General features: G+C 41.2%; 1 protein-coding gene across 1 annotated transcript; it reads right to left on the reverse strand.

Moving 5' to 3' along the window:
• Positions 1-1,398: 1,398 nt before the first annotated feature.
• Positions 1,399-22,755, reverse strand: LOC135900269 (protein Abitram). The gene is made up of 5 exons (XM_065429706.2): positions 22,537-22,755; positions 12,481-12,532; positions 7,996-8,125; positions 6,151-6,297; positions 1,399-1,681 (listed from the first exon to the last, which is right to left on the reverse strand). Exons 1-5 carry the CDS (start codon positions 22,658-22,660, stop codon positions 1,496-1,498), a joined length of 639 nt encoding a protein of 212 aa, XP_065285778.2. The 5' UTR covers positions 22,661-22,755; the 3' UTR covers positions 1,399-1,495.
• Between the last annotated feature and the right edge of the window lie 4,125 nt (positions 22,756-26,880).

Raw genomic sequence — 26,880 nt, forward strand, 5'->3', positions numbered from 1 at the left:
ACGAACACGCAGACATGGCACACATCTTGTGGAAGTGCACACAGATCGGTTCAGTATACGTAGAGGACAAGATAGAACCGGATCTTCTCGAGGAGCGATGGCTAAGCGCTCTGACTAGCTCAGAACTACACGACCAATTATGGGCTATCCAGCGGGCCCGGGCAGCGGTGGCAAGGCTATGCCTCACCGCACACAATGCCCGGGTGGCCTGAGCCCAGGCTGGCAACCTCGCAGGTCCTTTTTCCATTAAAGTTTTTTCCGTCCGTCCAGCGAAGATTGAAACCAGCATGGTCATTTGAATTTACCATCACCTCTGTTCTTTGTGAGAGCACACAGCTTTCAGCGATTTTTTCGGCCGTGCAGAGGAGGCCGTGTAAAGCTGTTCATACTTCTACAATGTTCTTGCTACACCTTTGCTATTCAACTGCACAATATATTTAGGCTCCAATACTGACACTTCTGACATGTGGCCTCAATCTCAAATGTTAGCTTTAGAAACCAAAATTGAGTGCACTCTCCTTCCCTTTCCCCTTATTCTTTGTTTTGATAAGGGTCCCTCATTGATGGTACATGTATACCCTAAATCTGGCCCTGCTGTGATGTGAACCAAAACATGTGGTGACAATTTTCGTACCCAAGGAGCACAATATGTCTCGCATGCTTAGCTGACCTTGATGATAATACTAGTAGCTGCTTCATGAATCCACAAAGAAGAGGCAGAAAAATGGAACATAGCTTTTTCCTGTTTTTTATCTTCGTGTATCCGCACAGTAGTGTTACTGTCAGGCAAATGAACCAAGAAGACCATAGACAGTGATTCTGCTTCAAACTTTGGAGGCGAGTTGGTGCCTTAAAAGCCTTCCTGTGTTGTGTTTACGTAGAACATGACGCACTTGAAACTTCCATACATTTACAGCAAGGCTATTATAAGATACCTTTAAGGGACACTACTACACTAACCAGTGAACAGGAAATATGGCTCACAGCTATAAGCAAACATGGCAATCATATACTTCCAACTTATCTAGGCTGTGCCAATTTGATAGTACAACTAGCTTGCTTTTCAGCAGATGAAAGGTCTCAAAAGTATAAGTGCTTGATTTTTGCTTAAAGACCTTTGGAACACTTATCGGGAGTGGTAATGTCAACAAGCTCTGCCATTAATAACAGTATCATGTTCACGAGAAACGATTACCCCACAGCCTCTCACTATGTCCAGTGGGCACAAAGAAGCTGGTGCAAGCATTTCGGTAGCGTACAGCTTTAAGGCAGGCCTTGCTAAACCCAGCCAACATCAATGTACTTGTATTACTGGTGAGATGGGGCTACTGTGACACCCCCACAACTGCACCATATTTTAAGTTTGTTGCTTGGTCATGGTTAAACAAGAGTAACAAAGAAAAAGGAATGACACTTTATTAGTTCAACTAAGCGCAATACAAAGAAGCATAACTGCTTAACATAAATAGAGCAAAGCCTTACACATAACATTCCTTTAAGCGTCCTCCATAATAAGTGGCGTTTGCTGATGAACAAACATTTCTTCATCCGAGATGTAGCACATAGGTATCAACTCCCTCCTGGCTGCCACATAAGCTTCAGGCGATGTCATAGTGTCCAGCAGCACTGTGTCCAACTTTAGCGGAGGCAGAACAATGGCAATGTAGCCAGATGACCAAGGCTGCGAGAGTTAAAGTCAGCATATACAACACAGAAATAGTGCTTGTATTTCATTAATGATTTCCAGATTTGGCTAACAAGCTTTCAGCATGCCAAATTACAGCAATTTTGCCAGGCCTCATGCTGTAGCCACAGTGATGGCACCGAAACCAATGGAAGCCTTTGCGAGAGCCCTTTAAGAGTGCTCCTGTTCGCCCACTACAAAACACTATTTGTGGACCAAGCTCTCTTCGGCAATGCATAATGTTCAGTTATGGGAAAGTGTTGTTCATTAAGTGAAAGAAGATGGGAAGGTTGACCTGGCTTCACATTACCACTAAGCTAACACTACGTGTCTCCCTCCCATGCTTCTGCACAATGTTCTGTGGTCTTCACTTTTCCCACAGAAATCAGGAGTATGCAGTCAGGCTGAATTCATATTTCTCTTAACTGTTTACTCATGCTGCCCTAGAAGTCAGTCAATTTAATCTACATCTTTTTGACAAGCTGCCAAACACTCACTTCAGAATTCAAGAAACACACTGAGCTATGAAAACCGAAGACTACCACTTCTATTTCTCGACAAGTTTGACAATATTTTGCACAAACTGGGGTTTCCAATGTAATACATTAACAAGAAGTTTCGTTGAAATTGGAATACAGTACGCATCGCAGTTTCAAATTTAAAAAAATGCATAACTATACTAACTTCACAGCTTTGACAATGCCTCAATACATACCACACCGATGCGGAGTACATGTTTCGATTCTTATGCTCCTGTAATACTGAGCACAATTTAAAATTTTCTCACTGTGGGTCACTTCTATTCATTAGTGTGTCCACTACATACGTACAACTCATTATGAGAAATTATTTCCATTGTGTGGAGTTTTCTCTTGGACACGAGCATGCAGCTGAGTTAAGTTAGACCTTCTGCAGGAGCTTGGCTAGCAGTTTGACCACTTACTGCTGTGAAACAGCCTGTTCAGATGGCCCTACTATTTACTAGGATATCTGGACATAATAGCACACAGAGGCTCATGTACTAGTTTGAGGTGCATGGCATGCCTGATCAAGAAATTAAATCAAATGCATGGGAAGAGTTAAACCATTGGCATACTTCAGTTGTGTATTGCATAGCTAACTTTGTACAAATGGGCATGAGTATGAAAAATTTTTTTCTTCCATCTCGACGACCAACTCTGGGTGACCCAGCAAGCCTACGAAGCGGCGAAGAGGCAAGACCTCGACGTCCCATCGTGGGAGGCCTGCTGGGACTGCTGCCTAGCCGACTAAACTGCTGATTCTCATTAAAGTTCACTCTCACTCTTTCTGCAAAATGTAGTACTCCTGCGCTTGGCATGTAACAATCCACAAACATGAATGCATTTTTAAAAAAATGTTTTTCTCATTTAAATATACATGCTGCCAAGCACATATGCAATGCCAATCAAGCTTTTATTAGATAATCACTATGTCACCACAAATACTAATGCAATTTTCTGTGCCTTGTTAAGCTACGTTCAGAATGCAGGAGAACCAGTTGTAATAAAACTTCTATCCACTGGCTCCTAACTGGGTCAAACATCTGGCAAGGCCATCGACAGGCAAGGTAATATTGTTATGGCTGTAAGCTGGACTTGCACTTAGTACGCGCGACTCATGGAAATATACCTTATTGTAAGATACAAGTAATTCTTTTTGCCTAAATATTAAAAATACTTCAATAATTATGAGCTATCTTACATTTCAACCCAAAGTTTCTTCTTTCTTTCTTTTGACAAGGCAATGTGCAAATCCATGGTTCATAGCCTTTTTTTATGTTTTGTAATCTGTTTCGTGCTGTTAATGCAAGCTACGAACGTAATTGTCCTATGAATAAGACCAAACTGGAAATTTGACATGCAGAACAATTCACCATGCAGGTCTTGCACTGAGGAGCACTGCATATATGAGAAGTTAATTAAATGATAACGTCAACTAAGGGGACACTTCAACGTGTGGCATATTGAAACGAGGAGCTTGCACTAAAAATAATTAACAAGCAAATAAGTGTACTCATGAATAAAAAGAATAAGCAGAATTTTCTTGCCTTGTTTTTAGTGTTGAATAAACCCAAATTGAATGTTGTGAGGAAGTGTACATATCATTTGTTGCAATGGCTTCATTATTCAAAGACACTCATTAATTTCATCACACCAAGCATACAACAAAAATATCTGCATGTGACGCACATGGATTCCTAGCTTTTTCAGATCCATACAAATTACACAGAAAGTTATAGAGCCATACAAACAGTAACATTTTTATAACACAAACAATAGAGATAACTGCAGCACAGGAAAAGTCAAACAAAGTAGCATTAGTGTCTTTTTCAAGAACCATTATATCTAGAAAAAACAGTCTACTTCACAGTAATGTCGTTGCAAAGGGCAGAAGCAGCACTGGAAATTGTTTTGCACTTATTTTTTCCAGTAGGATAGAGGAAGTTGCCTGTTCAGACAGACTGTGCATTATATCCTGAAGGTGCAAAATATGAAGAATGTAAATGATGGGTGTTTATATCCAGCTATATAAATATACCATAACATTGGTTTTAAATGTTACCAGCAGCATAAGAAATGATATAGAGGCTTCGAGAAGGAGGGCTTTTAGTGACCTGTTAGAGAATGTGAAAGGTGCCATGAGTATGACAACAGGTAAAGAGCAGATGCTGTTTTTGCAACTTTTAAACGTCTATAAATCACTACGTCATCATGCTTGTACAAGCAAGCTTCGCAATGTGCATGTGGTCTGGACAAAAACAATATTGCTGTTTAGCAACAGGACCAGCAACATAATGATATCTTTTTCCAGTGAAAGCCAAAATAGAAATTTTGCCCATCCAAAATGCATGTTGGAACCTGCAAAGTGAAGCTATCACATAGCGGCTAATTAAATGCAATATACAAATAACTGTCTCTAATTTCATTTTATATAACGTGTAATCTCATTCAATGCTTATGTTTGTGCCCTATGCTGTCAAGAAGCTATGCCACAATGCAACCACTAGTTCAGATGGATGCACACTATGAGATGTTGGCAATATTTGATACTTGTTGGGGAAAGAATGGTGTGGAGAGGTGTATGCAAAAAAAACGACACATATGTTAGTGCATTTAAGGTTTCGGTACCCCCTGTATCACAGTGGCAATTCTTGGGGACTGGCCAGGAATGGGCGCATACACTTTGGCACACATGCAGTGACCAGAGAACAGGGCTGTAGGCCAAATATAAGAAATTTCAAAGAAACCATTGAATGTCAAGCACTATGCCATTAATACGTCCGTGTGCATTAGAGATACCTATGAGGCGACATTATAAATGTACATGTTTTATGATGGTATTTATTGTTTTGTTACGCAAAACAGAGGTGCATGTGCTGGCACCCCTTTAGATATTAACATTTAGAGATTAACATGCAGTGCACATATAAGCCAGTGAGAATATTACCTATATATATTGTGTATACGTGTGTGCGCGTGTCGTGACACATGTGCTTGTTTATCGTTCTCCCGCGATCGCTGTTCACCAGCTAACAAATGTTAAATGTCATCACTCAGCACAAGACTCACCTGCATGACTTGTAACTTACAAAAACGTTATCGTTCATTTTACCTGTTGTGCACGTCCTCGCAGAACCTTGCATTATCAGACTGCATGCACGACACGAATTGTGCAGTAGTTTACGGGAACCACGCAGGCACCCACGATTACATTAGAACTTTCGATGAGTGATGTATAAAAGCCAATGCGCTTGACCTGCTCATCAGATTTTGACTATCGCCAACTGCGTTCGCCGTTATCACTGTGCTTTGAGTGTAACTTGCGTTTGTGGGCACAGGTTTGCCCAATGAAAAATCGTTCTGTCATTCACAGTTTTACGACTATTTTGTTCATCACTACAATGTGACAATATCTTCCGAGATACTGAAAGATGCGAAAAAGTGCTGGGCTAAGCAAAGAAAGCTTCTTAATACAAGCTGGGACCAGTGAAAGTGCTATGTTGTTTAAGAACCAAAAATAAGCAATAGGTCTTGTAGCAGAAACTAGTGTGTAATGCCTGAAGCAAATCTAATGTTTACTAGCCTAAAAACTAAACTGCAGAATAATAGCAGTGCAGCAATGTACAATACAACAGATCAACTGTTTCCATTTTACATCATTTGACCTACATCACCTGAACTGGTCCTCAACCTAAGTGGCTCCATCTCAATATGCAGAGATAACTAGCACTTAAGCACTGTCAAATTTTTTACCTGCTGTTAATCTCTCTTAGGATGGTAGTTGTATTTTATTTGTGCGTGGAACAAACTGCAGCAGTTGCCAAGCAAGAGTGTTGATCCACTCACCTGTCTAGACAGGAAACCCAGAGAATGCAAACATTATGCCTACTACAAAATCCAAAGTTGCAGCACTCAATACAAAAAACAAAGGAACAAAATTATCACCTTTTCAGTCAAAAGCTCTGGTGAAGTGGTCAGATGGTCATTAACTTCTATCAGGCTACCAGGAACTGTGCTTGTTATTGTATAGATCTCTCCATCTGAGCAGGTTACGATACATAATGCAGATTCCTTTTGTAGTTTCTGGCCACCCTACAAACAAGGTAGCAAACTATTAACCAGGCTTAAAAGTATCATCATACAAAATAAATACGTCACCAAGAAGTATTGATGCAAAATTTTCATTGCATCTTAACCAAAGGCAGGCACTTCCTACCAAATCATGATTAGAAACATCAACCAATCATTAAATGACAAACATGTCATCCTAAGTGCAGTCTATCCACGATGAATGCCAATGTCAGTGTGGTTTCAATGATTCACAGGTATCACAGCTATGCAAATATGAGCACAATACACTGAGCCAATATATCTGGTAGACAACTGATTTCATATGCAGACACTAGCAATAATCTGTGCTAGTGTCATTCGCTCTGTCAAGTTAAGTTTCATGCATTTTAGTTCCTTTGCACCATATGCCATGTCTGCACAGCACCTGAATCTACTGCCTCTGATCAATGAGTAGTCAGTACATCATAGTAAGGTGCTAATAAGCATGTATCAGTGAGATCTGCAATCTATCCTGACCAATTTCTTCTCCTTTTCCTCTTCTGCAGAAGCCTAGTGCATTAGTGACAGACCTTTCATCATCATCATCATCATCATCATCATCATCATCATCATCATCATCAGCCTGGTTACGCCCACTGCAGGGCAAAGGCCTCTCCCATATTTCTCCAACAACCCCGGTCATGTACTAATTGTGGCCACGCCGTCCCTGCAAACTTCTTAATCTCATCCGCCCACCTAACTTTCTGCCGCCCCCTGCTACGCTTCCCTTCCCTTGGGATCCAGTCCGTAACCCTTAATGACCATCGGTTATCTTCCCTCCTCATTACATGTCCTGCCCATGGCCATTTCTTTTTCTCAATTTCAACTAAGATGTCATTAACTCGCGTTTGTTCCCTGACCCAATCTGCTCTTTTCTTATCCCTTAACGTTACACCTATCATTCTTCTTTCCATAGCTCGGTGCGTCGTCCTCAATTTGAGTAGAACTCTTTTCGTAAGCTTCCAGGTTTCTGCCCCGTAGGTGAGTACTGGTAAGACACAGCTGTTATATACTTTTCTCTTGAGGGATAATGGCAACCTGCTGTTCATGACAGACCTTTGGTTCAGTTGTATTATTAATCAAGTTTTATTAATTAATTAATTAATAATTAATTAATTAATTAATAGAACACACTTGGTGGAGGCACATATCATGAGAACTATCAAAAAATGACTTAAGGCATTCATTAAAATATGATGTGTTCCCTGCCTGCCCCTACTGTTTCATGCTTGTGCAGAGGAATTAAATAGATTACAAAAAATAATAATAATTCATAAAACAAGTTCCCATCTGCAAGCTACAGTTAGATAGCCTTTGTGGTGTGTGTCCTGTAATAATCCATTTTAGCCACTTTCGTCAAGCATGCACTTGTACAATATTAAAACGCTTATGCTAAATATGATAAAACAGCAGTTCAAATTAGCTCTCCACTGCACAAAGTAAAATGTTTTAAGATGGAATCATGCTGAAGTGACACGACAACTGCGATAATGAAGAAATTAGATAACAAAAATAAATTCAGGGCCAACTATGACTACTGTTTTCAGACAGAACTACTGCTTTCAGACAACTGTTTCAGACAGAACTATAAAGCTGGCAACTTTTGGCCACACCAAGCTGCAGAGAGCAATGCCATAACTTGAGCTTCATTGTGAAAGTGCCAATTGTATATGAGCTCACCTTCTTCCATTTCCCAGACACTTGATTGTTGAGGCGATTTAATTTCTCATTTACTTGATAATCAACCTTTGTGACCGTCTTTTTCTCTCTTATAATGGGGTGAGATGGAGCTAGTGTAACAAGCACAATTCTGAAAAGCAGGAACAAGATGTATCAGCATTGACCATATGGTGTACACCTATTATTTTCCAACAAAAGGTATACAAGGCCACTAAATACTGCTTTCAAGGGTTCTTTGTCACCAAGGTGAAAAAGTTACATCAGTGTACTTGACTCTGGTTTGCCAGATGCCGAATGTGACATTACATACAATAGTTGTTCACAAGAGCAAAGAGCACTTTTGGGACCACTGCGTGTAATCATTAAAAGTATCTATAGTTTGTGCACAAAGTAGCCACAGCTGCCCATAACAAACCATTAGAACATGTGAAAATTTAAGAACCAGCTCGAAATGCATTGCGGCCAAGCTTAAGATGTTGTAACTATCCAGTGAAACTTGCACCTTCTGATTATTATTATCTGCAAGAATGTGTGCAACTGATTACTTCACCGCTAAACTCATGATGATGATCTTAAGAACCCTCTGTAAGCATGTTATTTCGTAAGCACTTAAGGAAATCTCTTCACAATTAGACAGCTATAACTTGTTTATAAGTAGCCACACACTATTGGCTACATTGCAGCCCCAATTATGAATGGTTATGAAGAGGGCATGATAGGAGCCTTTGAATTCCCATTCTTTCACCGTATCCATGTAAGCATCCAGGTAAGCCAAAGTGTGCCTAGCTTCTTGGAAAACAATCCTTAAGTGCAACAACAGCTGTATTAAATAATTACATATAATTAAACTGAATAGAACATCCAATTAAAGACAAAATATTGAGACTGCAACCCAAGACTGTTCTGTTCAAGGGTTTTATGTGTCTAAACCACAATATGATAATGAGGCACACCATAGTGGGGGACTCCGGAATAGTTTTGACCACCTGGGTTTCTTTAACGTGCACCCAATGCATGGTACATGGGTGGTTTTGCATTTTGCCCTCGCCTAAATGGGGCCGCCATTACCAGAATTTGATCCCCCATGCCATTTTGCTTACTGGCACAACGCCATGCCCACTACCCCACCAAAGTGGGTCCAAAAATGTTACAAATGCATGGCAATTCCTGAAACTTCAAATGAAAGGAAGAATTAACTCCTGCATAACTCTTCGACTCTACCAGCTCATTCATTGCTGAAATATATGCAAGTTGAGTGTTCTTTGTAATGCACCTCTATATATTAAACCATTTAGTTGCACATTTCAACATAGTGTAAGCATATATGGCAATGCTATGCACACAAACATGTACACGAGTTGGCTTTTGAATGAAAAATGCAAAATAACACTCTTTATTCATTGTACTCAAAAGTGAAAAAAGTGTTTTCACTTATTTTTAGCTAAATAAGTGAAAACGAAATAAATGAAGCTGTGTAGAGCAGATGTTGCAACCAGAGTAGATGCTGCCTTTGAGATGCTCAACTTTTGGACAAAGCCTGGCCACCCTTGCCACCTTCCCTGTGCAGCTTCCCGCATGCTAGCGGAGACAAAAGGAGAGCGAAGGCTGCTCATCAGTGCAATAACTACATCTTAGCTCCACTCACACTCGATAGATTTGAAAAATTTTGCAGCACGAGATTAACGAGGCGACGACTTTTAGTAGTGAGGCCATTCTATGATTAGTTAGAAAAGTTTTGTTTCAAGGCCTTTTAAAACAAACTCAGTTAAGCCAAATTTTCGGATTTTAGAAACAATGTGTGAGCATCTTACTGGTTTCCGATAGAACCCTCCCAACCCAAACAAATCTCCTTAACAACACTTATTTAGTTAAAGCAAGCTACTACAGCCACCACTGATGTCTATTACTTGGCGCAATCAGGTGCCCAAGTTGGCAGACTTGGTGAAGGTTACTTTGCTAACTGCATGAGAAGCAAATGGTGTTTCTGAAGACACAAAGAGCTACACAGCATTGATGATGATGTGGAAACCAGCAGGGCTAATACATTAGAGAACTAATTCAGGCAGTCCTCAAAGTGGTATTGCAGGCTGATAATTAAGGTGAGAACACTGCCTAGCGGTGTTCACACGATACAGCTGGTAACACTGTGAATACCTTAGTGCATTTTTTTTAAAACAATGTGACGGAGCTGAAGAATTTTTAGCTAACTAGCTGAAAGGTCAGCTACTGCAAGATAACATAGGTTTGCTAAGCAATGGCAAGTAAGATTTGCTCAAATGTTTGAGAATGCATAGATATTATTTGCATCATAAAAATCCACTGAATATATATTTCTACACCTGAATTCATATTTTAATGCTATTTCATTTCTTGTCTTGTGACATGGACATTTAGCTGCACCAGAAATAGTTTATTTTGTATTGTGAATAATTCCTGTTAACACAAACTTATTATAAGGCAAAAACATTTTCATTATCCCTTTTAGTTTGTCTTATCAGGAGTATAGATTGTTGACTCTCACAGGTCAAGTTTGTTTTGCTTATCTTTTAGTTTAATGGGAGCCCTGAAACACCTTTTTGGAAACTTGCAAGGCACACTGAAATAAGTGCAATGCCTTTCAGTTAATATATCACAGAAAAACATTTTGAGAAGAGAATGGAGACAGCACTCAATGTTAACTTTCCCCATTCCTTCTTTCTCCATTAACTCGTGTTCCTCTCAGCTCGGCCAATAAAGACAGCAATATGCTGCCTACTTCTCTGTTTTTTTTTTCTTTTCCATCTTTTTGCGGCTTACTTAGGCTAACCTTGCAATGCAGGAGCTTGACAAAAAGTGCCAGAGAGCGACAAAGGAGCAGTGGCAAGATGGGCAGTATGTGTTAACAGCCACACCAACCCTTCCTTGTTTCCCAAGAAACAAGAAGGTATGGAAGGGCGTGCACGTGTGTGCGAGCTTTTGCTCATAAGGATATTATGTTCAGGAACAGTCACCCAATGGCTGGCATCATTGGGCTGTTGTGCCAGTTGTAACTTTATCGCTGATATAACATAGAGTGGGAGAAAAGTGGGAGAGTAAAAGTCAATGGAGAGAGCAAGTGATCTGTTGTGCATTATTGTAGGTTTCTCACTGAATGCACCAGAATAATATTTGGCATCTATGTTTACAGCAGGTATTGTCTACAGATGGGGAACACGTATTTATCACGCTTCTGAAGTGTTTCAGTGCCTCCTAAAGCCATGCCTCTTTAAGCCGTACAAGTCTTGGACCCCATTGCATGCATCATGTTGGACACCAGTATAATTCTTCTGGGGTAGCAAACACATATAGGAAACCGTATGCTAACAGAAAAGAGCAACACATTCCAGTAGACATAGCTTTAAAATGTAAGGTGTCTGCAACAGTTTGCGGTACTGTGGTACCAGTGACATATATGGGACCTAATTTTGCCAGGCTGTCTGTAGCCTACTTAACTGTCACCTGTTCCTTGCTCTTGCAGAGATTGCTCAAATGACAGGGCATGTACCAACAGTCAAGTACCCGAAGTCGTTGCAAAACTTTGTGACACACACACTATATGAAACAAAAGTTGTAACAACGCTGAGAAAGGGAGGCTCTGGTGGGGCTTGTCTATCGGCACCCTGCCTCCCTCGACCCCAGCAAGGATTTTGAATAAAGTTTTCTGTGTCTCTTTCTTTGTCTGGTGTTACTTGGCTTATGTACGTAGAGCTGTTTCCATCAACAAAATTTTATAATTCAAGTTCGATCGTTGTCCTAAGAGCAATAATAAATCTTTTTTTTTTTAGGTATAGTATCCTTACTTAAACTTGTCAAGCTGCTCAGGTCATTTGGCAGTCCTCTTAAAGGTGTTCTTGAAGAATGTCTAGTCAAAAAGCTGGTTGTCAAGGGTCACATGTAAGGCAGTGTAAAGCAATATTCTTACACAATAATTTTTTCATAAACCTATATTGAACAGGTAAGCTATAAGCCTTCTCAGCAATTCAAAATTTTTCTATGCTCAACGTACTCATGTGCTCATTTCTCGATGCTCATGTTCACACTGGCAAGCATATAGTTCCTACGAGCCTATGGGCAAGTGTGAAAATGCTTTAGAACTCTATCAAGCTGTCACCATTTTCTCTTCCCCACCAAACGGCCAATCCTAACCCCAGCCATGGTGCTACTATCTCAACTGCCATCACCAGGTTGGTTGCAGGGATTCTTATCACTAATGACAAAGCACCTCCACAGCAGACATCACACTATTTGTGATGTCAACTAGCAGAGAGTTGACACGGTAGCTGAAAGACTGCACAGTATTTTACTAGTAGCTGTGGCCTCCTCACAGCATGAAAACAATTTACACCTTGCCTAGACAATCATGGGTAGGTGATCTGCACATTGTACTTGGTCACACAAATTTTACAGATATATTGATGCCAATTTAGGAGACAGTGTAGAAGTCACAGATCAGAAGTATTACTGCACCTGTTTGAGTGGAACAATGCACACTGATCGTGTCCTTTCTTTCCATTTGCATCTGAAATCAAAAGAATGCAGAAGCCTCCCCAATCATCATTGCAGCTATACTTGAGCATCACTTCCATTTGCATGTAAGCAAAAAAAAGATAAATCATGAGACAATACTGACTACTGACAGAAAAGCTTGTAGTTCAGCATTTTCTCCTTAAATGTTCCCAACTACTGACACCATAATCACGGTATTGAACATCCAAATGATACACGTTGGGCTAGTTGGCGCACAACAGCACAATAAAGACATATAATGCTATGCAGACAGCCACCATGGTGCATGCTCTTGAATACTGCATGTTGTGGGCACATTAATTATTAAGTCATGACCAGATTGCTAGCTAGTTAATGGAATCCTTCCACATAAATGAAGTAAAATCAGCAGCTAGAACTCGTCATGTTGTTTTTGTATCTTTGTGTTTTAAATATTCTCAAGTACACAGCAAACATTCATTTAATCCAGCCTATCCAGCTGGTGCAAGACATGGGTAATTGGAGATCGCTGGGAGACACTGTCCTGCAGTGGATATAAACAGAATGATGATGATTATACTAGCTTTATTGCAGCCAGTTTCAGGTTTTAAAACGCCTAGAGCATTTCAATGCTGCAGACTGTCTGGAAAACATGCCAGGCTGCCACATGGTATTACTCTCTGCTGAAGTGCTGAGGACACACCTGCACTGCGCCACAAAACGTCAGGCTCACGACAGCTCCATGAATGAGAGCTCATTGATGTTTAAGCATGTTGAGTTATCTCCTATGCCACCAAATCAGTCCTTTCCACTTGTGCTGCTCCAAGTTATTTTGCATTTTGCAGGCGTCAAAAACTGGGTAGGAGGAACCACAGCAATGTACAGAAAATTAGGGAGCTGTGACTCGACAGCACAGATTCAGCAGAAGTTTGGCTTGAAGCCAGCTTGCTCATTGTCCCCTATTTCTGTGAGTATTTTCACTCCACACCTCTCAGTACTCGCTGAATGTGATAAAAGCTTACTTAGATCACTGGATGCCTTCAAACTTAGTTGATCTCTATGAGGTGCTGCCGTTCAAAGTCAGCCACCTAAATCACCTTTGAAATCAAATTTGTGTTTGAACTATTGTTCACCATTAATGTTTGATCAAAAGTATCTTTTGTGAAGTATCAGATGTACAGATGAAGTGAATAACACAGATGTTTCAAATTTAAAATATTGTGTCAGAAGCAGGGAGCTGAAATGGAAAAAAAAAATGCTGGTGGCTAAGGTGCATCTAGCTTTGATTTCATTCCACTGCAGTTTAGATTCTGGGAAATAAACTACAATGGTTTGCGAACCTGTTTACAACATCGAATTAGTTTGCAGACAAGTTCAGCACAGTGCTTTTCAGCCTCATGATATCATGTGACATGGAACATAAGGCTATTTAACTAGCCTGTGTGCAAGTGTTGATCTAGGAGGACTAAAAGAGGACTTCACTGGTACATGAAGAACAGGACGATGCTTTAGAATTTTTCAAGCATGCAAATTTAGTGTTTCATAGCTACTGCAAACATACATGTTTCTGCAAGCTTTCATTTATATTGTCTGGCTGGGTTTATGCATCTTATATTGAACACACATACATAAGAACGAGAGAAATAAAAGTGGCAAGCCCATACCCACCAACCTATGAACATTAAAATTCATAAAAATACTTCAGGCAAGAGACTGGAGGTGGAAGGTATCGTGACTTGATTTAAAGCTTGCCTTGAGCACACATCTTTTGTGGGATACGTAAGTAATTCATTTATGACTGTTTAGCTTTAGATGACTGACAAGCAACACATTGTTTTTTATATCCCATTAAGTCATTCAGCGGCTCTGATGTTGCAGATTTTGCCTTCTTCAGAAACTTGTTTGTATAAGCTTATTTGAAGCAAGCAGCCATCTTGAACCCATTTGCTATAGGAAAACTTCCAAGAGGAGGTTCGGCGACCAACAGGTAAAGCTTTTTCACAAACAGCATTTTTATAAAACTTGACAAAATATTCAAAAACAATTCCACAATCGTAATAGTTGTGAAAATTTTGGGAGAGTTGGCAGGTATGCAAATCTACTTTACATGCAAGATACGAAAACATTCTGTGGACAGGCATATATTCTTTATTACTCTGTGCCGTGAATAGCACTAGTTATTAATACGTTTGTGATAATATTACTAACGTGTAATAATTGCCCAGAAGATTGGGTTTCTTGTAAACATGAAGTGCAGTAGCGGTTATTAAAACAGTGTTATATTGTTCCTGCATAAATTGATGATTGTAATTTAGTGACAGAACACTGCAGGAAATAATAAAGCATCTTCATGGCAACCACATCAGCAAATTAAACGCTGAAATGGGGATAAAATACCATCCATTACACATGCAATGTGATGACAAGCAATAATTACCCATGAGGAAAAAAGAAAACTCCTTTTGAATATAGAGACAACTTATTCATAGGTATCACCATCCCCAGAAAGCTAAAGAAAAGCATAGAACCCAATCAGCATGGTGAAACTTTTTTTATAATGACTCCACAAAAGAACATCCCACAGAAAAAATAAGAGAACACAAATGCAAATTTTACACCTCACGGGCTCAGGAAAGTATGCACTCTTTACTGACATTATACGAATTCATGTGACCAGAGCCTTGTAAAAAAGAAGGGACGTTGCTTCAATTCTACACGCAGCGCCTCACCATGACATGATCTCACTCTCTACGACAGTACCGAAAAAGTCCACCTCACCATCTTTTATCCTAGTGGCTCACACTGGCTGCTGTGAATTTTGATAGGGTTCCGTTCACACCATCTAAGTAATTTCAGTATCATATTGAAGTGTCGTGGTGAGCAGCAATGTGCATGCAACACAGCATTTTTCTTCATGTTTAAAAATGATTTTACACTGTTTAAGGTTCTCTCCTCAACAAAACTGAATATTACCGCATGGGGCACCTGACGCCCACCATGCACCACTAGGTCGGCATAGTGTAAGGAATCCTTCTGCTCTATTCTATTCCTTAGCATCCACAATTCACAGCCAGCCAATCTCAGTGATAATGTCGGTAGAGGACAAGTCAGATCACTGACAAAGTGCCGAACAGAAAAGCATTGGAATAGCATTGCTACATTATCCCGGCCCTGGTGACGACATGCCAACAAGCTTGTCGAGACAGTGACATTCACTCACACCAGCAGCGTGGTTGCATGCTCCTCTGGTGGCTTGCTGCGTTGCCTCCTTTCTTCTCTGCATATTTCCTTGTGTACACGCTTTAAGGATTTCATAGTTACTGCAGCTGAGGTTCTTTATTTTCTACTGTTGGCATTAGAGAGGCCAGAGAGGTCGTAACACAATGTTGCAACACAGTCGGTGGTCCTTTGAAAGAATAGCAAGCATCTCAGCCTATGTGCTCACAGTTTTTGGTAGCACCTGTGACAACTGTCGCATACAGACTGTCTTGCTTAAAATAAATGGCTACAGGTGAGGCGGGGCCAACTGTGCAAGGAAAGTTGTTTTTTTGCTTAGCCTAATAAATAGCTTGATTCCATGCACCACTAAAAATGCTTGAACAGTATTGCTCCGTGCTGATTACCGTTTTTATTTCTTTCCATTCAGGTTTGGTTGGGGTTCAGGTGTGTTCCAATAATGTAAGTTCTAGCCTGGGTTTGGTTCCAGCTGAAATACCGATTAGGGTACGGTGTTTGTGCCAGGTTCAGTCTGACTTCCTAATTATGCAAGGAAAATAGACAAAATGAAACATGCGTTATCTGGAGGCTTTATAAAGTATGTAACCACCTCATTTAAGGCCATTCACATCTACAAGTTAAGAATGATAAATACTGCTGTTCCATATTATCCCGCTAAAGCAATGGCAATGCACAACAAACTAACAGTGTGAAAATGTACTTGGGTGGGGTAGTGAGTCAGATTTTCTACCAGCTACCAAACGAGGCAGAAATAGCTCAATGTAAAGGGTGCCACAGGTAAGGCATATACCTCCAATGTATTTTCAGGCATCTGTGGTATGACTCCATCATTCCACACGCATAGATGAGGCATCCACAAAGCCAATGTTAGGCAAGGTGTAAGATTAGGGGGGGTATTCTGTAATGTCCACCTAGTGGACATGTCCATTTCATCTGCTGCTGAAGTGCCGATTGGCTGGGGGAGCCTGTATCCTTCTGATGTGCTCCCCTCCCCATCCAATTGGAACTTCAGCAGCAGATACAATGGACATATCCGCTAGGTGGACACTTACAGAATAGCCCCCTGGCCAGTTCGCAATCCATGATGATGTGCACTAAAGCAACTCCTTACTACTGCTACTGCTGTCATAAGCTGTTGAAGCAGCTTAAATGTACACAGCGCAGCAGCGGACAGAGGACAGAAAGGAATGATGGGTATTCAAGATGTCTTTTAGTTTTGGCATCATATGTCGGCAGGTCAGGTTGTGATCATGTGTACTAAGGCTATATGTGTGTTTATGATAATAAAGTTCAGTTGGAAGTCGGTGCCTGTCACCCTTGTTTCTTTCCGTCCTTTGCCCCTGTTGTGCTGTGCACATCATCGCCAATTTTAGGGTGACTTCCATGACAGAGTCGGCCAGCTGGGTGAGCTGATCCAGTGATAGTCCAGTAGTAGACACAAGCACCATGAAAAAGCTGGGTGGGAGGTGCTGAAGGAACAGCTCAGAGAGGAGGTCCTGGTCATAACTAGCTGCCTTGTCCTTCAGAAGCTGTTGAAAGTGACGCTGGAGTTGTGAACGCTTACAGTCACCAAGTTCTTTGGCCAGGATCACTTACAGTCGGAGCAGGTCGGAAACGGATGTGCGCCTCAGAAGGTCAGACACCAGCACACATATGGGTTAAACGGTGCAGGTGTGAGAATCAAGTTGCGTAACTCGGTAACTACCTCAAGCGACACGGCCAAAACAACACGATGGAACCTCCATGTCTGCAAAGAGATTTCTGAAGCGGTGAACTGGCTGTTCGCCTCAGCCAGCCAAGGTGAAAATCTGAGGGTCAGAATTTCGGTAGATGCTCCTATGAAATGTCACATGATGTTTGATTGGCAGGCAGCTCGGGCTCGGTGCTCTAGTAAGAGTTCCCCATCTGGAAGTCACCAATTTTATGACATTGGCTGACAAATGAAGGTGGCAGGCCACAAGTAATATAACTTGCATTCCACAAGTAAGTAGTGACAAGTCATACAACTTGCAGTCTGGTGGGGCGCCATTTGCAGGACTGATTTCTTGCTTACTTTTAGGCGACGATGGTTATCCTTAGCCTTCTGCTACTGCCACACATGCCAAAGAAGCAAGGTGAAGCACAAGTCACCGAAAGATAACTCCACTACTGTATGTTGGAACGAGGCTGACGTCGCAAACCATGGGACCCTGGACTGCATAAAAGTGAGACCAATGCTGCCTTGTGGTCTGGTGGGGTGCCGTTTGCAGGACTGACTTTCTTGTTTGCTCTTAGGTAAGGTCATTTTTATTATGGCAGAAGCCATCTTGATGCACGAAACTCCATTAGACTGCCCAAAGAGTGTTTAGACATGGCATCACAACAGTGCTGTTGTCGTTCGAAGACTATTTCGGAAGAATCTGCGTCAACGTGTACTGCTTGTAGCAAATTGTAACAAGTTGGGAAATGGTCAGGTGTCTAAAAAGGCATTCAATAAACTACAGAGTAGTGAAATGCTAGCATGAGAATGTAGGGTGTGTCAAACAGGGAGAGATGTTCAAGACAACAGCAAGTCTGACCTAGACAGCGACGAGGAAAGAGATGGGGAAGCTACTGCCTCCTTAAGTGCTTCGATCGGTGGTTCGAGCCAGAAGCTTGCCAAGGAAGGAAGGAAAAAGTGGAGAAGGAGAGGCAGGGAGGTTAACCAGTTTAGCTTAACTGGTTTGCTACCCTACACATGGGAGTGGAATGGGGAGGATGAAGCTTGCCAAAGTCCTCAAAAGACTGAATACCCTTTCAAAAATGGTCGATAAGCAATCTGTAACAGCAGAAGCAAACGAAAAATAGATAGAAATGCTAGCAAGAAAATATTATGAGGTTCTGTGAAAAGCCAATAATCATGAAGCTGAAATTATAGAAGTGAAGAAAATGTTGCAGGAACTCATTCGAAAGTTGAGTGAAAAGGACACTCTGATTGTCAAACTTTAAAGATTATGTCGGAACCACTCAAAAATACACAAGGCACTGAAATATAGAAATACTTGGCATACCAGAGTCACCTAACCAAGACCTCTATCAGATTTTGACAGAATTAAGCACGAAGCTGCAACTTCCTGCACTCAAGTGGCATGATTTCAAAGCTGTTCATCAGTTGAAAGCGCAGCCAGACAAGATTGCACTGATCATTGCTCAGTTTGTGGATCAAGCCACTACAGATAAATGGATAGCAAAGAAGGTGCCCTGCGCACTGAGTGTATATTCATAAATGAAAATGTGACACGGGTTCAAAGAGAATTGTTCTGGCAGTGCCGCCAGCTTTCCAGGCAGCAAGAGTACAAGTTTGTCGGGACTAGAAATGGCAGAATACTGGTCAATAAAGCTGAAGGTGCACCGGTAGTTAACATTGGTAAAGAAAGAGATCTTCAAAAAATAACATGAGCACGTCTTTCTAGAGTGTTTCAATATGCAGATGATACAGTGCTGGTACTTGAGGCTAGTGAAACTAATATAGGAGTGGAAAGCTTCCAGGCAGACATCAGCCAAGTCGTTGACTGGCCCTCACAGAATTCAATTTTCATAAACTTCAAGAAGACAAAACACACGTTTTAGGAATCCCCATAAAGCGATTTCGTTTTCTAAACCATTATTCTTGCACTCATCAAATTTTTATCCATGTAAATGCATTTGTCTGCCAGTGGAAACAGCTATTAAGTACTTTGGTATTTTCTGGGATCAGCACTTGACATGGAATCACATTAGTCAGCTTGCTAAAAAGACAGGAACGATAGCTGCCATGATGTGCCATTTTAGAGAGAAATCCCCACTTTATCTTTGGTGTCTAATTTATATATCATTGGTAGAACCTCTTCTTACATATAGAATCACGCTATACGGTAATTGCTCAGGCTTTTATAAAGCTCAAGTTTTAAATTCTGTAATAAGAACAGTCAACACTACAACTTACGGCACTTATTCGCAATCAGCAACAGTAGAAGGTAAACTTAGTATGCTGAGAGTGTTGCCTATCCATCAGCTGTTTCACTTCACAGTAATTACAGGCTATATTACTACAACAATAACTAGAAGACCCCAGTGAACAAGGAGGTAACACTGCACAAGACAGAGCGCTATGTCAAACTGCATGTTCTTATGCACTGCAGTAAGAATGTGGGAAGCTTCTATGTACCAGCTGTATTGAATGAGCTTGATGATGATCTCTACTGCATTAATGGTAAAAAAGAAAATGTGTGCATCAACTGCAGTTTTTTGTATAAATTACCTGAACTTTTCCCTGAAATGATGAAATTTGTGGCCTTTTTCTCGTTGCATATATCTGTGTCGGTATGCTCTGTATGTACTTGTTTTATTGCGCTACATACAGTGCATGAAGCATTTTTTTTTTGCTTTCAATATCAATATCTTATTTTTGGCATATAAACTTGGAACTGCATGTACTAAGTCCACCAGCTGCCTAACCCGCCAAACAAGTGCATTATGCTTAGGCGGATCAGCGTAATTGAGTATGTATGTATCCAAATGAATAAAAATGGTATTGCATTGTATTGTATCGAGACAAGAAATGGCCAATGTCTGCCCCCCAGTGATCAGCGCTGCGTCTGAAGAGCAGGTGCTCAGCCACGATGATGCAACCTTCTCGGAGAGTCTCTAGTGTTTGCCTTGAACTCGTGCATGCCCCTCATGCCATGCAGCTATGAGAAGTGGAGGCACTTCATCATTCTTGTTGGAGGCTCATGAGTCGTTGGCTGCATGGTGACTGGCAATTGCTACCAGCTGCTACGCATACTATAATTACAAAAGCTCTGAAACACCAGTTTGTCAAAGTTGTGGTAAATGTTGACTAAAGTGCCCCGTTTAACGTGTTCCTGAAAAAGCATTTTTCATAAAGCCATGAGATGCTTCACACTTATTGAAAAAGATGTAATCGCAATACCTGAGGGTAATGCATATTTCCTCTGATGCATTTACATGAGCACTTCACAATGCATTTGTTACTTATAAACCCGCTGTGGTTGCTTAGTGGCTATGGTGTTGGGCTGCTGAGCCCGGGGTTGCGGCATAGAATTCCGGCCACGGCGGCCGCATTTCGATGGGGGCGAAATGTGAAAACACCTGTGGTACTTAGATTTAGGTACACGTTAAAGAACCCTAGGTGGTCCAAATTTCTGGAGTCCCCCACTATGGCGAGCCTCATAATCAGACGGTGGTTTTGGCACGTAAAACCCCATAATTTAATTAATTTTGTTACCTATAAGTGTTGACACCATATTACAACTTACATAGACAGCATAAGTGCAGACAATGCTAATTCACAAAACTTCCCTGTGACAGATGTTTCTGCCTCATTATTAATCACATAAGGAATCACACTTGAACCCTACACGTGCCACCTGGGACATTATAGCTTTGTTAATATGTTCACAGCTCTGTAGCCTGCTAACTGAAAGTATTTGTCGACCAAGCTCACAAAGTAGTTCACATTCCTTTCTTTGGAATTTGCATGATGCTACAGTATGGTCAATATTATTTACTTGGCATATTCCGCTACCTTCACTTTCACAGTCTTCTTTTTACGCATTCATGTTCAACATATGAGATTTAATGAATTAAAGCATGCTTAATTTTTTTTTAATTCTATTTCGATGTGCTTCACAACTTCCGAGTTAGAAGGGCAGATTCTTAACAAACCAGCTTTCAGCTTTTTTTAATGAAAAGAGGTGTATTCATTTAGCAGCCTCAGGATTGGCACTAACCGTGCCTGTTCAGCGCAGTGTTCTCATGCGCTGATTTTTACTTTGCTAAGCAAACATGAATGATTTGTACAACATACATGAAAATCTTAGTATCTGCACAATTTAATGTGCGCTTTTAGATAACAAAAGCTTGTATAAGTTTTCCAAACCTGTGCACAACACATCAAGAGCTTGATAAATTCTGAGAGCAGTCCGAGAGTTCTAGCACAATATAAAAAGTCCCTTTTTAGTAAGTCAGCGTAAGTTAGTCAACCTATATCCAACATTGTAAGGTCGAGCTGAGTCTGCCTTTTTCATAGATGTCGAGTACTTTCTTAATTTAACAGCGTTCTTGCTAAGAACTTCGTTTTTCAGACCGCGAGCGGTCGGCACCAGCCTGCTCTATGACAACAAAATGCTCTTAACCTACAGTTCACTGCCGCCTTCGTTCATTCGAAATTGCACTTAGCTTCTTACTGGTAATGCGCAACATGTTGATGAAGAAGAGTACGCATTTGGGTTGGTTGGTTCATGATTACGGGCAGTAAAACAGCGCTCTCCTCGTCCTGTTGTTTAGCGCTGTTTTGTTGCTCGTAATGTTGAACGTACACGAGCGCTCATGTCAACACGCAGAAACACGAATGCTTATTATGCATCGATATGCGTGAACTGCAGCACGCACTTTTTGACACGAAACGTCACCTTCCGTGGTTTCACCCGAAATTACGAAATGCGTGCAACCGACAGGCAAGAAATAGGAACGAAAGTGACCTCTCTGCTCTTCTTTGGCATATCATTTGAACTTCAGACATTTCAAACTGAAACACGCCGCCACGCTGCGCCGCCACGCGGCCACCCACGATTTCCCCTTCAACCGCGGTAGTGCGCTCACCCAGGCTACATACCGTAACGAAACGCGCAGCCAAATCTGAAAATCAAATTACGTCACCGGTAGCGTAGTAGTACCCTGGTAGCACTACATCGCGGAGAGTAATGACGTCTCACGGTAACGACCACGTGAAGTTTGGCACACGGTCGGCGATCAGAAGGGCTCGGAAGCAGGCGAACTTACCCAGTAGAAATCGTGGCTTGTAATAGCGCTCTGTGACGCTGGGAAAGCTCCTCGTGATTCGATCACATAACCTGAGCGACTGTTTCGATTTCGACGGAGAATCTTGCTCAGGAAGCTCGGACATTTCTGCACTCAACGAGAACTTGACACTGCGCTGCGGAATGAATCTCTGTACAGCGCGGTTCTACGGCCACCAAGTGTTGAATGGGAAACACAGCCGCGCGCCGCCTCTGCGTTCGCGCACTAGATGGCAGCACCAGTGACGTTGCTTGCTAGGTTAGCGCCCCCTCTTTCCCCCAGTAAAACAGAAACGAAAAGATAAAGATCGAATTAGAGACGTATACAATATACGTCTAAAGTGTGGGAATCACTGTCGACAGTGTAAAAAGACATCCACGCAAAGAAAAAGGCAAACATTGACGCAGCGATGACGCTCCACCATGATGTTTTGCACCGACCAAAAGTCGGAGGCGCGTCGATCAGTTCGCCGGCTTACGACGATCAAATGACGCTATGTCTTGCGAGCAAATTCTTAACGATTCGTTTATTTTCATTATTCCTTCACTTTTGATTTCTAATCACAAATCACGCCGTGTGCCAGATTCCCGCGACAACGGCCGCGCGGCGACATTCGAGGGCTAGGGCGAAACGAATGTAAAATGAACTGCCAGCTCCTGACAAAACACTAACACAGCGCAACGTGGGTCAACGCCGTTTGCGCGTCAATATTAATAGTTGCCTTCGGATCGAACATACTAAAAAGTTAATGGAGCACGTGAAGAATACATGAATCTTCCGACTTCAACGGGAGCCCGTAAATAGGGCTTAGTACGCAGAACGCACAACGAAGAATAGATTAAGCATAGTCCTTAGAAAGCTACTCGAAAACAATGAGGGAGACATGGCTGGGATAGCAAACAGTCGCTTGAACCAAAATAAAATTCAGACATTACACCTACAGTACAAATCTACACCTGCGACAACGGAAAGAAATGCGTACAACTTAAAATGATGTGAATCAATCAGTGACGTGAGCATCGCATGCTCATGTGCATGAAGTATAGGCCGCAGAATGTCTCCTCTATCTTTGTTCCGGACTGCCCAGAATTATCCCAAGCACTGCTTTTGACCAATGAAAGCATTCTCAGCTTGTTGGACAGTCTTGGAACACAAATCGGAGACCCACAAAGTGCTGCGAGAACAGCAGTGGTAATCATCCACTCAAGCTGTGACAGTCTGCGTTTATCAACTTCACGCAGCTTCTGGAGGATAAATATGAGAAGAACAAAGAGCCAAATGAAGGGACATTTTTAAAGTTGCCATTTGAAAGACTCGTATAATGGCCTACCTATTCGGTTGGTAACAATGCAATAGTACAGGGAGTACAATTTCCTTGCCAGGGCAATTATGCGCTACTGCAGATACTAATTATATTTCACCATAACTACACTCTCCCCCACACATAATGGTTAGTGCAGCAAGATGACTAATCAGCTTAAGAAGACCATAATGGCATGGTGGCAGCTACCAGTCAGTCATTACAGGATGCTGAAATCCATTAGTGCAGTGTGGTACAAGATTGTGAATCAGCAAAGCACTCAAACTTGGGAATAACGCTTCTTTATTTCATACTGGAGTTCAAGAACACTACACTTCAAAGCAGCAGCATGCTATAGCTATGCTCACAGACTACACCGTAAGCATCTATCAGACGGCAAGTTTCGTAGTCAGGCGAACAATAATACATGCACTATACATAACACAATGCTAAATTCAGGTAATGACATCTCACCATAGAGTTTCTCACTATAACACCTAGAGGGAAATCTGGCACCACCGTCTATGGGAGTTTCCTAGGGTGCGCTGTGCCATCATGGGAATGATGGTAAATGCGTCTGCGAGGATATGGCTACACAAATAATGCGTTCTTAAAGTAAAATCTTCATAAAATGTTTCCATTCATGCATATTACATCTTCCAGTGAAGTTTACTTACCTACAATGCATAACCAAGCGAAGAAAAGCAATAACAGACGACAAACTGTTCCAAAGCGAGCACGAATCTCGTCGTCTGTCGACCAACTTAAGTGGCCCGCTGATACTCTTTACGTTTCATATAATTGTACATGCAACAACAAGTTCTCATAGTTAAACAAAACATGTTTTTGTGTAATAATAAAGCTAAAACAGCTTTTTACATGGTGTTTTAGAAGAAAATTAATCATTGTGACAGATGGAACGGTGTTTGCCTGGCTCTCCAAGAATGATGCCAATCCGAAGTCACAATATACCGGCATTCTCATGCATACCAGAGCGCAGCAGCACCAGATTTCCCTCTTGGTATTATAGTGAGAAACTCAACGTATCTCACAAGACAAAGCCACCTGTGGGAAAGTAAATCTTCCAACTTCATGTCTTTGTACTGTGTCTGTTTCCTATCTACTAAAATGCCTGCTAACACAAGTTTACAACTATGAACAATTATGTTGGTCGTCCCTTCTTGCATGTGTTTCCTGCCATGTTTCAAATTACGTAACTGAAGACGAAATTTTTCGACTGTAGTTGGAAAATGCAATCACTAGATACTGAATATCACAAATGTCTGCCCAGATAAATTAGTTGAGGTTTACATATTCAACATCCATTAAGGGAATTTGTAACAACAGATGGTGTGAAAGTAAAGAAGAAACCTACATGCTGTGAACAATTTTCCCATTGTCATTTTGTGTACTTATACAATGTACACATCATAAATATTAAAATGGCTTTCATCATAGCTGTGCTTCATGATCACATTGTCATTTGAAGCTTTTAGTTTAGTGAATCATATTCACATTGTCATTTTGTGTACTTCAAATATGTACATTGTCAATGTGAAATGTAGAGTAAAAAAAGTAAGATAGCTTGGTGTCATGGCTGTGTTTCATGCATGCATTGTAATTTAAATGCTGCGTTATTAGACCTTTAATGTGGCAGAAGATAGCAGACTCTTCCTGGAAACCAGAATTATACGCACTAACCAACATGCATGTGTTTCAGTGCCCCCCACCAGCGCCTTTCTTGCAATAAACAAGTGTGCATTCGGACTGCCGACATATATTCTTGCCATTGTGGCAGTGTGTGTGTGTGCGTATGTGTGCTTTCCCTCAGAACTGTGCTTCTTCCCTTTATGCTCAAAGCAGCATTCACAGTTAATTGTCCACACCTGCCAACATGTGAACTTTAAACTTTCAAATATTTAATCTTGCAAACACAAATATAAAATGTGCTCTATTTTGTATGCACGGTGTCTAGCAAAAGTGCTGTTCCCAAGTTCTGCGTTTGCAGGCTTCCCTCATTGGTTTTGCTAAATTCTTGTTACTAAAGAAGTAGCACTCTCCATGACATACTATTAAGTTAGAAGAACACAGAATTTCTGGAATAGCACGAAGGTAAACTAATGAGAGGATTTAAAGAATGGGGCTATGCAATCTTGACGAGTGTTCCCTTTTTTGCATGTTCATGCTAAGCAATGTGTACATGAAAAAAGAATTTTAGAACTGTGAGGGGATGCCACCACGCAATTTTGTAAATTGGCCATATCCTCAGTTGCCCTAACACAGTTCATTTCTTTACAGATTTGCCCATGAGATCCTGATCATTTCAAGGTACCAAAGATCCCTAATAATACTGGGTTTTGCCTTTTGAACAAGCTGCTAGACACCCTGTATACATTTCTGACAGCAGCTTTCTGCAGTATCGGTAAATTACTGCAACTGCTGCTGTAGTCTCTGCTGTCATTCTATGCCACAACTTTTTCTTATGGTAATATGGTATTCATAAGCCTATGTCATGGTGAAAGCTTTTTCTTGTGCCTCACATGAGCAGAGCCCCTTTCGCTAGCAGTGTCTCTAATACACTTGCTGCTTGTAACACTAGCTTGATTCACACACAACGACGTGCATGTAAAGCATCCATATACCAGTGAAGATGTGGGTATACATATGCTAAAAAGACTCTTGCTCTGAATGCAGAGCTGCACATGGAGATAGTTCCATGTGCACACCATACAACTCTAATATATTAAGTGCTTCCACTTGCCGTCTGATAGGGGCACTTATGCATAACAAAATGTCTATATATACTCCACAACAACTCGCTACTATACTACCATCTACCCACTTACATAGAAAGACAAGTATATACAGACTGCACACACCCTTCATTTCAAACACCCAAGCTGTTGGGTATAGAATGAAGTGCTCCCAGTGAGCTCCAAAGGTATCGTTTTGCAAAAATTTTGAGCCAGCTTGAAATTTCTACAAGAATGATAAGTTTTATAGGAAAAGGCAAGTCCACTAGTCAA

The sequence above is a fragment of the Dermacentor albipictus genome, chromosome 1 (assembly GCF_038994185.2).
Source record: "Dermacentor albipictus isolate Rhodes 1998 colony chromosome 1, USDA_Dalb.pri_finalv2, whole genome shotgun sequence".
In the NCBI taxonomy this organism is placed as follows: Eukaryota; Metazoa; Arthropoda; class Arachnida; order Ixodida; family Ixodidae; genus Dermacentor; species Dermacentor albipictus.